At 40.2% G+C, this 14,763-nt stretch overlaps 1 protein-coding gene across 2 annotated transcripts in view; it reads left to right on the plus strand.

The window, feature by feature from the left end:
* Window positions 1-12,225, plus strand: part of DHX35 (DEAH-box helicase 35) — a 33,633-nt gene extending 21,408 nt beyond the window's left edge. The window contains exons 15-22 of one of the 2 annotated variants that reach the window (XM_075438443.1): window positions 1,237-1,332; window positions 1,703-1,797; window positions 2,528-2,605; window positions 3,739-3,868; window positions 4,750-4,831; window positions 5,372-5,443; window positions 7,803-7,941; window positions 10,462-12,225. In XM_075438443.1, the coding sequence (XP_075294558.1) occupies window positions 1,237-1,332; window positions 1,703-1,797; window positions 2,528-2,605; window positions 3,739-3,868; window positions 4,750-4,831; window positions 5,372-5,443; window positions 7,803-7,941; window positions 10,462-10,506 (737 nt within the window). In that variant the 3' untranslated portion in view covers window positions 10,507-12,225. The remainder of the gene's footprint in view (window positions 1-1,236; window positions 1,333-1,702; window positions 1,798-2,527; window positions 2,606-3,738; window positions 3,869-4,749; window positions 4,832-5,371; window positions 5,444-7,802; window positions 7,942-10,461) is intronic. The other variant, XM_075438444.1, reaches the window with a different exon arrangement.
* Window positions 12,226-14,763: the final 2,538 nt, after the last annotated feature.

Below are 14,763 nucleotides of genomic sequence, written 5' to 3' on the forward strand. Positions count from 1 at the left end.
TTTCATGACCTTGATTTGTGGTTTTGCTTTTCTCTTTGAAACATAGCTGAAGTACAGCTGTGGTTTTTTGCCACCCCACAGTTTGACAAATAATATGTTTATATAATGCGTGGGCCACAGTTGTGTTTCCTCAGTCCACTCTGCTGTGGCTATTTATGCAATCTACAGTGCCCCAAAGTCCTGTTATTGGGTGACTGTGTCCCTCCTTGTGTAGCTTCTCTTGTGCTCTGCCTTCTTGTCACACCTTGTACAACTTGGCTTACGTGCAGTTTTCTTTTTCAGTTCTCACTCCTTGCTGCCTGCCTTAGTGAGCTCTTTTCTTCTTATAACTTTCTGTGTCTGTGTTTTTTATTTTTTTATTCTATTTCCTGTGTCCTCTTGCAATGGAAATTCTCTTCCATTTAAATCATTCGCTGAAATTTCAGCATAGTGGTCTGGATTAGGATATGGCCTGGTGACTTGCATGAGTCAATCTTACTGCAGGTGTTTGACTGTAGGAAGCCATGCAACTAAACTGGTGAAGATGCAGGGTTGATCAGTGATAACAGGGAATCGAAAAGCAAGTTGTCATACCGCCGTCCTGTGCATCTCCAGTAAAAAGACTGTAGTTGGAAAGTGGCTGACAGTTTACTTATTGCTGCACAGGCAGTATAAACTGCAGAGAGTCTTCATGAGCTGTACATCTGTAGTTCAGATTATATTAAAGTTAAATTATTTTTCTCCATGACCGAAGCAGATGTGACTTATAAAAATAACACCCTACCCATGCCTCTGCCCCCAGTAGTGCTTCCTGTATCTACAGTTATGCCTGTTCCATAATTATGCCCTTTTTTAATTCTCATCAGGACTTCTGCTTCCCATCACCATGAACAAAGTTCTTGATAAATACCTAAAAAGGAGATGCATGAGTCTAACAACTAGTAGGCACTCTGGCCATTGCATTGACTTTGACTGTGAGTTTTCTAAATCAGTGGCAGTAGCTATGGAACTTGGTCAAAATGAAGAAATTTGTGTGTTCAAGTGTGTTTTGAAAAAATAATACTAGTGATCCATAGGAGAGTAAGTGGATATTAAGGAGCACCTTTAAGCTTAGTTTAATATATATTCAGCAATTCTTAGGTGTATTTGCTGTATTTTAGCTCTTAATTTGGTTCTTTAGTACGCATTAAATCCCCAGACAAGACTTTCTGTGCTACTTTTGCCTGTATCACAGCTACATTTATTAATATGCTGTAGGTTTGGATATGCACTGCCGTTTAACAGAGCCTCTTGGAATGAGAATAGCAGAGTTTCCTTTGAATCCTATGTTTGCAAAGATGCTTCTGGAATCAGGTAGGAGAAAAAAAAAAATCAGAATTTTTTCAGTCTTGTGCTGAGTGGAGGATATGGCCTCTAGTGATTATAGTGTAGTATTAGATATTTGCTCAACTTGAAGCAAACTGTATGCCTCATCTTGGTATGGTGTTTAGTGAAAAGACTTGGTTAAACTCATGGACCTCTCTAATAATAAATCTAACGCATTTGTCTTTTTTAAGGTTTGCATTAAAAACATTCACTTTCTCAAAAAAAATCCAGGAGTGTCGGTATTTTTGTTTTATATACTATAAAAATACATTCTGCTTCCTTTCCCCTTTATTCTGTATGAGGATGCGTTGAATGGAAGAAGTATTTCGTTTATTGAATTTCTTCACTTACTCCTCAGGAAATTTTGGCTGCTCCCAGGAGATTTTGACAATTGCTGCCATGATGCAGATTCAAAACATCTTTGTGATCCCTCCAAATCAAAAAGCTCAGGCTGTAAGTTCAGTTGTGTCTCATTTTCTTCTTGTTAGTTCCATGTTTCTGTATTTCTGCCAAGTGTTTTATTGCTAGCCGTTACAGACTGCAGTTTGGTATGAAAATGAAGCAAGGTCTTGAACTGTACCTACTGGTTATAGGTGAAAGCAGAAACTGAGTAACAGTGGGAACTGTGTAGATGTGGCACTTCAGGATATGGTTTAGTAGGAATGGTGGTGTTGGGTGGATGGTTGGACTCGATGATCTTAAAGGTCTTTTCCAACCTATGATTCTATGAACCTTGGAGTCTGTTACTACTGTTAAAAGCTTCCTTCTGAGAACCAGAAATGTGAAGGGTTGTAAACCAATACTGGTCACCATAAGAGTTGGGGGAGAGGGAAACCCCAAACAAAAAAAATAAACCTCCCCAAACACCACTTCCTTCCAAGAGGAACAGAAAAGAAAGTATTAGGATGTAACAAATTCTTAATAGGTAGCAGGAGCCTAATTTTAATGCATTCTGCTCTTGGATTTTGGGGGCTTGTTTTCAGTTTGTTTTTCTAATTTCAGTTTTAAAAGTGCTCCTGAATATAGGTGGGTTAGCAAAATATTGCTTTTGCCTAGAGGAACTACCCTAGGGGGCAGGAGTTTTGATAGTCGCCAGGAAATATGCAGATGATGGGAACTGAGTGTACTGGGCATGAGTATTGCGAAAATCAATCTGCCTGTAAAAATGTTTCTTCTTCTCTAGGCCAGGCAACACAGAAAGTTTGCTGTGGAAGAAGGTGATCATCTTACTATGCTTAATGTTTATGAAGCCTTTGTCAAAGTAAGTCAGTGCAATTGTATGTGGATTTGCAGGAATGGGAAGAACCTGAGGTCCTCAGTTCCAATTCTGGAAGTTCTGGATATGGCATCCTCAAAGCTGAGGACTTACTAAGTCTGTTAAGTGGTAATTCTGCTTTAAAAGATGTTCTGGTCATATTTTGCCAGAGACCTTCTGCAGTTCCTCTGCACAGAGAATAGAAAGAATTTGGTTTGGGTACAACGTGGAAGTTTTATAGGTAGGGAACTATATTTTCAAGGAGACTGGCATTTTTTAAAGGGCCTGGGAAAAACAGATATGTAAATTCCAAATGAAATTCATATTCTGTCATCTTTTCTATAGATGTATCTGAGTTTTACTGATGATAAATTGCATCTAAACCAAGCAGGCTTTTTTTTTTTTTAAATTACCTCGTTGATCATCATATCCTCTTTTTCATTGACCTGATGTATTTACCCTAAGGCTTAACATCAATTGTAATACTTCTCTGTAAGCTGAGGTTTTACTTAACAGTTTTGAAGTGCTATACCTATTTGGGAGTAGTGTATTTTGCTCATATAAAGCACTTCTGTAATAATACACTTACAGCAGTGTTGAGTTGAAGCAGTATAACCACTCAAGTGTTTAAAAGCTGACTTCCATCTCCCCAGCCCCAAAGCAATCAGTCAGGCACCAGCTGAAATGTTCCCATTTAAATTTCGTATCCCCCTAATTCTTAGAAACAGCCAAATGCAGAGGCTCTTGGAGTAAGTACTGGCTTCTGGTGAGGTAGTTCTTTGCATAGAAAAGACCAGTGAAAACGGTTTACGGAGAAGGTTGTATACATTTTGAGATGGAAACCAGACTACTTTATGATATGATGCATTTGTGTGTGAGAATGGAATGACTGATGCTATTCTCTTTCACCACATATGAAGAAATGAAGCACATCTGTTTGAAAATACCCGTGACATTTGGTATGCTGCTATTTAGATGCTGTTTGAAACATGTTTTGTAGTTACTGGTGTTATGTATCCTTGTTAGTTGCTATGTAAATAGGTAATTTTCAGGGGAAACTACAATACATATATTGTAGGAGACAGAAGATTTGCTGATGGTATTTCTTTGTAATTTTTTCTGTTCTTCTCACTGTACAGCACAGCAAGAGCTCTCAGTGGTGTCAGGAACACTTTCTGAACTACAAAGGGCTTGTTAGAGCTTCTGTAGTAAGAGAACAGCTGAAAAAGCTTCTCGTCCGCTTTAAAGTGCCAAAGAAGTCCAGTGAAGGTGAAAAGTTTTTTTTTTTTTAAAACTGTCCAATACATATTAAAGGTAGTCTTCTAATTGCCGGTCTGCTTCCTGCTTTTCTTGTGACCTTTGAAGTATTTTCTCCCTAGCCTAAAATAATGTTAACTAAACCAAATTTTTTCTCCTGAAAATGACTGTAGAAGAGCATTTTAGCCCATTTTTACAACTGATGTTTAGTCTAGTCTTCATAAGTTAAGTTTTCCAGCAAGAGATTATCACCATTGATTGCACATTTAATGGACAGATTTACCAAAAGAGTCATAAATAGGTCAGCTCTTCCTTCTTTTTGCTTTTCAAAAAACCTTTTTTATAGTATGTTCAAAATGATGTAGTCATTGGGACTGGATTTCCAGCAGTGCTGTGCATACATGGATGCCATGACTAGTTCTTGGCACTTACCTCTAACTGCTCTGCAGTCTGATTTTTCAGACTTAAATGCTTAGCTGTCACACAAGGTTGCTCTAAGAGTCACAGAATCACAGAATGTTCGGGGTTGGAAGGGACCTCTGTGGGTCATCTAGTCCAACCCTCCTGCCAAAGCAGGGTCACCCAGAGCAGGCTGCACAGGACCTTGTCCAGCTGAGTCTTCAATATCTCCAGAGAAGGAAACTCCACAACCTCCCTGGGCAGCCTGTGAAGCTGTTTGCATGGAGATGCCAGTGGCAACAGTAGTTTTTTACGTAATAATTTTGATTTACTGTGAAATTGAAATCAAAAGAGATTGCAGGGTTTGTCTGCCTTCAAGCCTTTGCTATCAAAGCCTGATGCACTGTGCAAAGTTGTTTGAGGAGATTAAGTGGTGTTTTAGGGGTTTTTGCTATTTCACTGGCTCATTTTACAGAAAAAAATCTTCTTTTCAGGTGATCCAGATCCTGTTTTGAGATGCATAGTTTCTGGATTCTTTGCTAATGCAGCTAAATTCCACTCTACTGGAGCTTATAGGTGAATACGTGTAGTTGCTTTACAACTATTGCTTAGTTTAAAAGCATCTTTGACTAGATAAATCTAAGTATAGTCAACAAATAGATGCTTCTTTAGACACTTGCAATAAGAAACACATGGCAATTGATTTACTAAATATTTTAAGTTTTCTATTTTCAAACTGCTTCAATGTTTATCTCTTCTTTTTGGGAAATATAAATAAAGTTATTGATAGTGGGAAGCTGTTACCAATAGTAATTAGCTTGTGTTAATATAAACAAGTACACTGTCTCTGTTGTAGCACTGTCAGTGCACTGAATAAAAGCCTGAAACACTACTTGTTCATTGAATGTAGATAGAACTCTTTTAGGGAGTTAAATTACCAGTTGTTCCTCTGGCCAGGATTTAAGGCTGGCTTAATCTTTTCATTAAATGCAAGTGTTTGTCATTTACTCCAGTTCTTTCATTGTTGCCTTTTATTAACATTCTTACTGTGGATGAAAGGAACCAAATGTTAAGCAATAAATAAGCGCACAGTCTGAATCATATCTTCCTTTCAAGGACTATCCGTGATGACCATGAACTTCATATCCACCCCACTTCAGTGTTGTATGCAGAGAAACCTCCGCGCTGGTAAGTTACAGCTGCTTTCACTTGCTTTATCTCTGTAAGACATTCCAGCATGTGGACGTTTTCATGAATGACTTTTCTCCATCAGTGGACGAATAGATGTAGAAGGTCATGGTTCCCACAGAGAGAATTCAATTGGTATTTCCTTTGTAACTTTTTGTAGGCGGTATCCAAATATATCAGGGAAATTGTGATGTTTAGCTGCCAAAAAAACCTGCAAAGGTTGGAAAGCAGAGTCGGGTGACTTTTTTTTTTAATGGATACCATATCTTGCACTGCAGATTGCTCTCCAAGTAGTCTCTGTATCTAGATAGAACTAGGGTTAATTTACGTTCATTAAGCCTATTAAGGAAATATCCTGTCAGATAGGTGCTGCAGTAATCGCAAATGGCTTGCTAGGAGAAGGCATACATGTAAAATGCATGATGCGAAAAGTTATGGCTGTCTAGCAGATTGAGGAAAGAAACGGTTGTACTTCCATATTAGCTGGGGTATTACAATTCCATTTGCACGTCAAAGATGCTCAGATAATGAGTAGAAATGTGTTTAACTGTCGGGTTCAGCATGATCAACCTGAAGCATTTGGACTGTTGTCCTTCTTTGCCTGTTGCTGAGACTTTGAAGGATAAACTTGGCCAGTGTCATCTGCTATCTCTGAACTGGGATCCTACCCCTGGTGCGCAGGGTTTGCAGAAGTGTGACTGGAACTTAGCCACCAGTTACACTGGCTCACAGATTAAAAGTGAGTCCAGCTCGCTGTACCGATTCTTCAGGGCTGAGTTGAGCAGTGTAGCAAAAGCAACTTTTGCCACTGAAACCAACCTGATTTGCTGCTGTTCTGACAGTTTTTTAACCTCCTGTCACTGCTATTAAAAATAAAATACAACTTGGTGGAAATAGTAAAAAGAATACTTTGCAGGTATACCTGCTGTGAGGTAGAAAATTTCAGAAGGAACATCCTGAAAGAGGTTGGGTTATGGGAGAGTGACAGACAGTAAGGAAATAAATTGTGAAGAAATTAATCTGGAAAGAAAGTCTAGTGGTAGACAGGACTGGAAGAATTCTTTTCTCCATCATACAGCTCCTCCGGAGCTCAGCTTTTATATGATGAGCACTCAGTGTAGAACTTCCATCCCAACCTTGGGCACTGCCAGACGTGTAGAAAAGCAGTGCTGTAGACAGCTAGCTGGAAGTCTTAGCAGTCTTAAGGTTTTGCTAGTTCTTTGCGTCACAGCCTGTTTGCTGTTGGTGGCAGCAGGATTGCTGGCAATTTAGGAATGCTGATTCTGGGCTTAAATCTCTTTTTTGGACCTCTGTGTTGCAGAACAGGCACAGAGCTGTCTTTAAGGCTGTGTGGTATTGCTGCTGCTAGCCTAAAGATGCTGCTGGCTTATTGGCATCCTGTAAGACATGAGTTTAACTTACTCAGTAACCCTAGTTTCAGTGCTACTGCTGCCTGGGCACCCATCCTATACAGAGGGCTTCATTTCTCTATCTGTCACAGGTGTATATAAAACGTGTTCTCATTCCTGTTTGTTTTCCTCAGATTTCACTTTAGTTGTATTAGTTATTAGGTCTCAGTCCACATTTGGCGGAGAAGAGAATTTTGGACTCTTCCCTCTTTGCTTTTGAGATCAAAATACCAATTAATGAGAGACAATGAACCTTGTGGGTTTGCAGCTCTAATGTGTATAGAAGGCAGATAATGACTTCTGGTTTTGATGAGTAACCCTTCAGTGCGTGGGTTTGTGCTTCCTTGGTTAAAATGACTTTCCCTACTGAAGGGTGAACTCAGAAATAGGTTGCCCATGCTGGCAACCTGCTCATGCTGGCAGCATGGACTGAGTCCACGTGGCTGTCTGTTTCTAAATCTCTTACCAGGAAATTTTCTGGCAGTAGTTAAAGCTGATTTCTTCCTCTGATCCTTACCTTGCTTGTCTGCAGACAGGCACCAGGGATAGTCATGCTGTGATTTGTGCCCTGCTTGTTATGGGTCCAGGGTTTTGGTGCTTTTGACATCCTTCCTCATGATATCACAGAGTAACTATTCTCGCTTCCAAAGCATCTGAGTCCCTCTTGGCCCCATTACAAGAAATACTCTTCCTTTTATACCTTGCATCCATGTGTCCTGGTAGTATGTGAAGGTGTTTTTAATGGCAGTCTAAAGGTTGTCTTAATGTAGAGTACTCTGAACAACCAGAGGAAAAGAGGTGAGAGTGTGTATTGTAACTTACAGACTCTCTTGTCACTCTGTAAATACTACCTCTGGCAGCATGTCTGTGAAACTGTCTAAATATGCTGTTAATCATCTCTCTCCCTCATTGCTTTATAGCAAACACTTTTTTTTTCTCCTTTCTCCTAGGGTAGTCTACAATGAAGTCATACAGACTGCTAAATACTACATGAGAGATGTGACTGCTGTTGAATCTGCATGGCTCTTGGAACTGGCACCTCATTTTTACCAGCAAGGAACGGTACGGAATCGGCATAAAGCCCAAACGGTACCATTGCTGTATTAGCAGCTCTTGTATCTGAACTTTTTAAGTGTTTATGTTTGGTTGTTGTCTGTTTAGTGGTACAAAAGTGAATTTGTTTTTTTCATTGTAGTGTTTTTTTGTATAAAGAAAGGGGATGATGAATTGATGCATGAAAGCTTTTTCCCTATTATCCAGCCAACAGACGTGATCTCAAAGTTACAAAATAGTATATCATTCCAGTAAATGAAGCCTTCAATGATTTTACACTGAAATATAGGCACTTGGTAGCACTTCTGAGCAACACTGTAGCTAGGCAGTGGTCATACTTTGCACAATAATTTTAGAGAAGTTTTGCATGCTTTGCAGATGTTTGTGCAAATCCTGAGCCTTTTTTTTGAGCCTTAATTATGTTTACCACAGCTCTGATTTGTTCAGACCTAAAGTGGTGAAGAGCAGCTGTTATTTGTGCAAACGATATTGTAAATTCTGTTGTGTGTGATATAAACACATCTTTTAATAGTTACCACCATCCTTTATCAACTCTGTCCCATGTGAATCCATCAATCTGGACTTCTTCACTGGTTCTTCTGAGAACTGGATTGGTATTAAATATTATCTAAATGTTGGTTATGCTGGAGCTGTTGATACCACATTGCATGTAAATATTCTACAGGCAAGATTACCAGATTGATCTTGCGTGTGAATTTCCCATGGGAGATTAATAACTACTGAGCTTTATATTGTAAATTAGTGAAGTATTTCCAAAACACTGAGTGAAAATACGCACTTGCATATCAGACCTATGCAAAACGAGATCTGTTCGTGCATATAAGCAACAGAAATGGCTGTTTCTGATTGATACATCTGCTATGCTGTTTGACTTTTTGGAGAATCTGGTGTCTGTTTTCTTTCACTTCCTGGGGTTTTTGAAAAAAAGAAAAACACCCTAGTGCATGGAGCACCTTAGGACATACCTCTGTGGTTACAGTGTACAACAGTATTGGCATCTGTCCATGTAATTGACTCAATGGGGTTGGTTTTGTTTTGGTTTGGTTTTTTGAAGTTGAGCTTGGATAATTCATCTCAGTTATCCGGATGCTTGCCATCTATACACACACTTACTAAATAGCCGAGTATTTTCTGCCTTTTTGACAAAGGTGATAATGACCCCTGCAGGGTAGACCTTTGGGTCTTTCTCTGCTGTTAGGCATTTTGAAAGCATGGTATAAAAAGGAGATGAGCCAATGTTCCAGTTGTATCAAATCTGCTCCTGGCATCGCTAGTCCTTTTGACTCACATATTTCCATGTTGTAACATCCCATACACAACATAACATCCCATTATGATATGACCCCTCCATGGGCTAAAGTTTGGTGTGAGGTTTTCCTTTAGATAGGTGGGTTGGGGAATGTGACTCAATGACTTGTTTGGGCAAAACTTGAGTTTCTTTTTGTAAGCGCAGACGACTTGTCTTAAGTAGTACTACCTACCTGACTGAGAGAACATGTTTTTCAAGGTAGTACTACTACTGCTGTAGATACTCTATGAAGTGACATCAGAACCTAATTTTTACCATTGTCATCCTTTTGATTTGATAGAGGTGAACTTGGTTTGCAGTATGACCTAAGCATTGCTTTCAGTCTAAAATAAGTGGAAGCTCTGGAGGATACTGCTGGTTTTGAGCTAAATTGTCTTTTCCAGTTTGGTCACTTATCCTTATCAGTCAAAAGGCCGGGGTGTCCTTATAAAACGTTTGAAAATTTGAAATATTCCTGTTGTGTAAAGCTTTGAATTGTACCTGTAGATTTTGAATAAGCAAGACATTGCAAGACACACAAATTTATGCTAATTTATAGACATTCAGACTGTTTTTGTACTGAAGGATACATCTTTGTACTAATAAGAGATTCCTGAAATAACAAGAATTTTTATTCCTGTATCATGTTAATAACAAATTACAACTGAATAGGATTCTGTGTGAAAAGATTTTTCTTCTACAGCTTGATCATGATCTCAGTCAATTATGTCTCATTCCAAATTTTGCAGGAATTTCTTCATGTCTTCATTCCACATTTGTGCGGGCCTTTTTCTCTAAGAGCCTAGAGGTTCAAAGGTCCAATGCAACTACGGCTGCAGTGTTAATACATTAGTTAAAAACTTACACTTCATGTACATACTCCTAGGGATCGTGCAGATGTGTTGTTGGGAGCACATGTGTCTCTCTGTGTGTGTTTACACACTGGCAACTTGCTTCCAGTGGGAAGTTGCTCCTATGCTTGCAGTTAGTACAGAAGTACTAGAAGATAATTTTGTTGTTGTTGTTTTTTAATACTGAGCCAGAATACCTCTTTGGGACATGTGGGTTTTGGATTTCATAGGTTTATTTTAGCTATATTAGTAACAGGCAGAGCTTGGGAAGGGTGGTCTTTGATATATGCATAAGAATTATTTAATTTGGGATTAAAGACTGAAAGCATTCTATTTGAGCGTTTTTCTAATTGTGTATATGCTAAGCAATTTTTCTTTTATTTTCTTTTCTTGCAGCATCTTTCCTTGAAAGCAAAAAGGGTTAAAGTAGATGACCACTGACTTGATATGACTTAAGTCTTGTGACATCAGATGCAGAACCTACCAGTGATTTCAAGCTGGCTACAGTCCATTCAGCAGTCAGTTCATTAGCAATTTGATCTTACATCGACTTAAATGTTTAAATGCCTGCCAGGATCTGTAGGGGTTTATGCATGACCAGTACATTGTAAACCTATGTAGAGCTTGCATTGTGGACATTTTGTTCTTTGCCTACTTGACCACTGTTGTTAATCTGGGCATGCTGCTCCTTTTGAGTAGGTAGAAAAACAACTAAAAAAGAGGACAAAAACCTGAAACCTTCAAGAAGGAAACTGATTTCCTGGAGTGGTACGACTGCCTTATGAGAGTGGGGAATGGGGTACCCTGCCTCCTATCACCTAGAGCACTGTGACTACTACCGGCCAAACTGCGACTGCCTCCTGACAGCAGGAGCTCGGGGCAATGAACTAGCCCTCGAGTTGCAAGGAGCTGCCATGGAAGCACTGATTTCGTGTTGGACCATCCTGAACTGGTGCAGCTTGTACTCCCAAGCAGTAAAAGTCTCCTGCCTGAGGTCGAGCTGTCACTGGCTCCCTACGCTGTAAAAGTCCTTCTGTAGGTAGCATTGTATTAAAATGTCTTCTTTCTGTACGTGAGAGTTGCTGTGTGGGGAGTGGGGGGAAGAGTAGCTCGGTATTTTTAAGAAGGATTAATTTTTTGCTCAATCAGGGGACCATACACATGTTCACAAACGATCAGATTTGCGGATGGGGCTTTACTTTTCTGCTTTTTCCTAACAAAAGAAAAGGTGTTAGCCTCTCACTACTTGGAAATACCAGAAAATTTCAGCAGGGTATATCATGGAACACTGTTTTTTTTTTTAGCCTCTGTCATTCAGCAAAGGCAAAAACGTTCTGTACTTTCTTATAAGGAATGCATTCCTATATATTTGTTTCATTTATTAAGAATCTGTTCTTTGCTGCATTGGACTCTTCTTCGTGTGTAAGAGAAGGATGCTCTGAGCGGTTGCTGCTGTAATTGGGACTCCATGGCTACTTTTCAGTAAGAAACTACTTTTTTGTGTTTTAACAAGGTAGCGTGGATACATGTATTTATTTTTTCCAACCATATTGATATTATTTTAGAAACACGTTGTTTTATTTTTGTAAGGCAACTGATTTGATGAATGCGTTTTTGGCGTGTTAAAACTATAATTTTATATTCTTCAAAAAAAAAAAAAAAAAGTAAATAGGCAAAAATTTCTGCAAGGAACAAATGCCTTCCTCGTCACAGGACTGCCTTGAAAACTTTCTTGAGAGCTTCTTTACCTTCTCCCTTCCAAGCACCTGCAGAGAGAACATGTTCTGTTATGTGCAGTGCGGGTCTGCTCGGTGTCTGCGTACTGACTGCCAGCACAATGAGATGTAGCAGTCTCCGTGTATGGCACAGTGACATGACAAACCGTGTCGCCTTCCGTGTTTGTTTTCCCCATGGCCCTCACCTTTGTATTGCGCTCTCTCCTAGACTGGGAGCTCTCTGGGGCAGGGGCTGTCTCCTAGCCAGAGCTGAGAGCACTGTTGGCGTTTACTAAAAAGATTCAATTTGCAGGTGTTTTTTTTCTCTTAAAGGATTGAAGAAAGAGCTGAAAAGGAAGACTTGTGAAATGTCTGTGTCTCTCTGTCCTCTGGAAATATTCTTAAGAAAAATAAAACCATTGAATCGAGGAAGCTTGAGAATACATCACTTCAGCCTGAGTAGTGGGTGATTTCCCAGCCTTCTGGGTGGTTGTGCTGTGCTGGTCTGAATTGCGATGGGCTGTTGGTGGACAGGCACTTCATTTGCCAGTTCTGAGAATTTCGGATGATTCTGGAGAACCCTCTTCTCTGGACGGACTTTTGCCTGTCTGTAAAGCTGCAAAATTTTTTCTTGGAATGATTGTGACTCCTGCAAAGTTAAGAATCCAGGGATGTGAAAGGTTTGTAACTAGCTGCAAGCGACTGTACTTTCACGAGTGCAGTATGTGTTTGTAAACAAAAACAGAAATTGAGGCTTGTCTTTTAGTAGTTTTACAAGCTATGGAGCTATTGCCTGAGGTGCAGAACAGGCAGAGTTTGTACTAGAGGTGCAAGCTAAGAAGAAATGCTTTTAGTATTATAGATTAAGGTTACCTTTAGAGAGAAAGCACTGCTTTCATCGGAAATGTGGACACTTTGAAGGTGTTTAGAGACAGACCCTGAACTTGAAAGACCTGAAAATCTCTTTGCTTTGTAAAATTTTGGCCTACAGCTCTCTGCTAGATTTGTACATAGCATTGCACTTGAAATAACTTTGATTAAGGAGATGGGTAACTGCGCCTTGTTGTTGGCTCTTTGCTGCGTAAACAGTCTGTGTGCTATTTTGAGGAGGTTGGAGTTGTTTGAAGATGTTTGTAAAGGAGTTTATGAAACAGTTTAAGGCTTTTAGAGAATGAGGTTAAAATATTAGGCTCTTGAATTAAAATGTTGCTTGAAATAGAAGTCATGCCATCACTGGCAGGGAGATAGTTGTGGTTTTTTTTGTTTGTTTTTTTTTTTTTTTGAAGTAATTTTACAGTCCATTAATGTTAAATTACTGGGGGGGGGGGAGAGGCTGTACTCCTGAAGTCCATCAGAAAGTGCTCTCAGTGTTTCTGCTCGTGACTTTAGTATTATGTTAGAGAAGAACATGAAGCTAAATCGGAATAAAAATTCAGCCAAGACAATATTAAATGAAATATATTTGTCGTCTTATCAGAATTATTTTTCAACTACAAACTGATAGGAAAACAGTCACAGGTCTTCCTGGTTAATCCAAAGAAAGAAACCTGTAATTAAAAGACTAAAATGAAAAAAGGGAAATAAGGGAAAGGTAACTGCCATTTCTTCTTAGTGCTTTATGAGAAAAATGTATAATAGGATAGAGAAGTGAGCTGCGCACACAGCAGTGTTCTCTAAATTTCAAGGTAATGTGATTTAACTTATTTTTAAGCTGAGTTAATTTTATGTGTGCGTTACAATAAGCACATTACAGACAGGCATCAGAAAAAAGTGGTAAGTCGGGTTGTGTGCGTCTTTAAACCAAAAAAAGTAGTTTACCAGCATCAGATATCTGTGTGACTCATTCTGGATCTGGTGGCTCAGATCTTTTCTAGCTTGTGGGAAAGTGCAAACAGGGAATAATTTCCTGTTCCAGCAAGTGGCAAACAGGACGGAGATGCCAACCTGGGCGAGTGTGGAGCAGCACTTCTGCGGGGGGAGGACAGGGCTGTAAGGCACCAGGAATGTTTCCGTAATTCCAGCTGTATTCTGCAAAGACATTTCTGATTACGAGGAGGGCTGGGCTTCTCTGATCTGTTGGGAGCCTTGGTCGAAGAGAAGGAGGAAGGGAAAAGTGCAGAGGAACAGCGAGGTATCTGCAGGGAAGGAGCAAATAGGTGCGGGATTTCTTTGCTGTCAGTTTGGGGGGTGACTCACGGCAGAGCTTTACTTGCTCGCTCCTCTGCTGCTGGCCGGGTTGGTGGGAAACTGAACTGCAGAGGCTGATCGGGAATTAATGAGCTGAGCTGGTATTGCTGTGCTCGTCCCCTTTGTGTGGCTTTGGTGATAAAACCCCTGGCCAGCAGTCCTGGAGTCGAGCCCCGCGCTGCTGGTTGGTGGGCAGGCCAGCTGCTGGTGCGGGAGCGCAGTCACGGCGGCTTCGGTGCTGCGGAGGCTGCGTGAGGCCGGGCTCACCTTGCCGTGATGGAGCGAAAACCACCGAGACAGTGCACCGCCTTCGGGTTTGAAAGTGGTTCTGGTCTGAAATGTAGTTGTCAAAATATTTCCTTAAGTTTTCAGCTGCTGCTTTTACCAAGGAAAATTAGCTGTGTCTGATTCCTCCCCCCTCCCCCCCGCTAATCCTTCAGAACCTCCTCACGTGGGAGCATCAATGTGCATCGGTACCTGTTGTCATCCCGTCATTCTGGTAAGCGTCACTTACGGGACTAGCTCATCGCTTTTGAGCAATTCCATTGAAGGCAACTTGGAAGCGTGGTTTATTACTGTCGTTTTGTAACTTTATGTTATTCTCTGTCAAGTGGCCATGCTATCAACAATTGGCAAAGAAAGTCCACAATACAGCTCCGCATTTAGAGTAAGTTTCTCTACAGGGACTTACAATAAATTGCCAGATGAGTGGCATATGGAAAAACTGTCCTTGTATCCAGTTTCTGGTCTGTTCTCAAACTTGCGGAGCTTTTGTCCTTGAGAACTTGTACGAGGT

This window comes from Opisthocomus hoazin, chromosome 18 (genome assembly GCF_030867145.1).
Source record: "Opisthocomus hoazin isolate bOpiHoa1 chromosome 18, bOpiHoa1.hap1, whole genome shotgun sequence".
Classification (NCBI taxonomy): Eukaryota; Metazoa; Chordata; class Aves; order Opisthocomiformes; family Opisthocomidae; genus Opisthocomus; species Opisthocomus hoazin.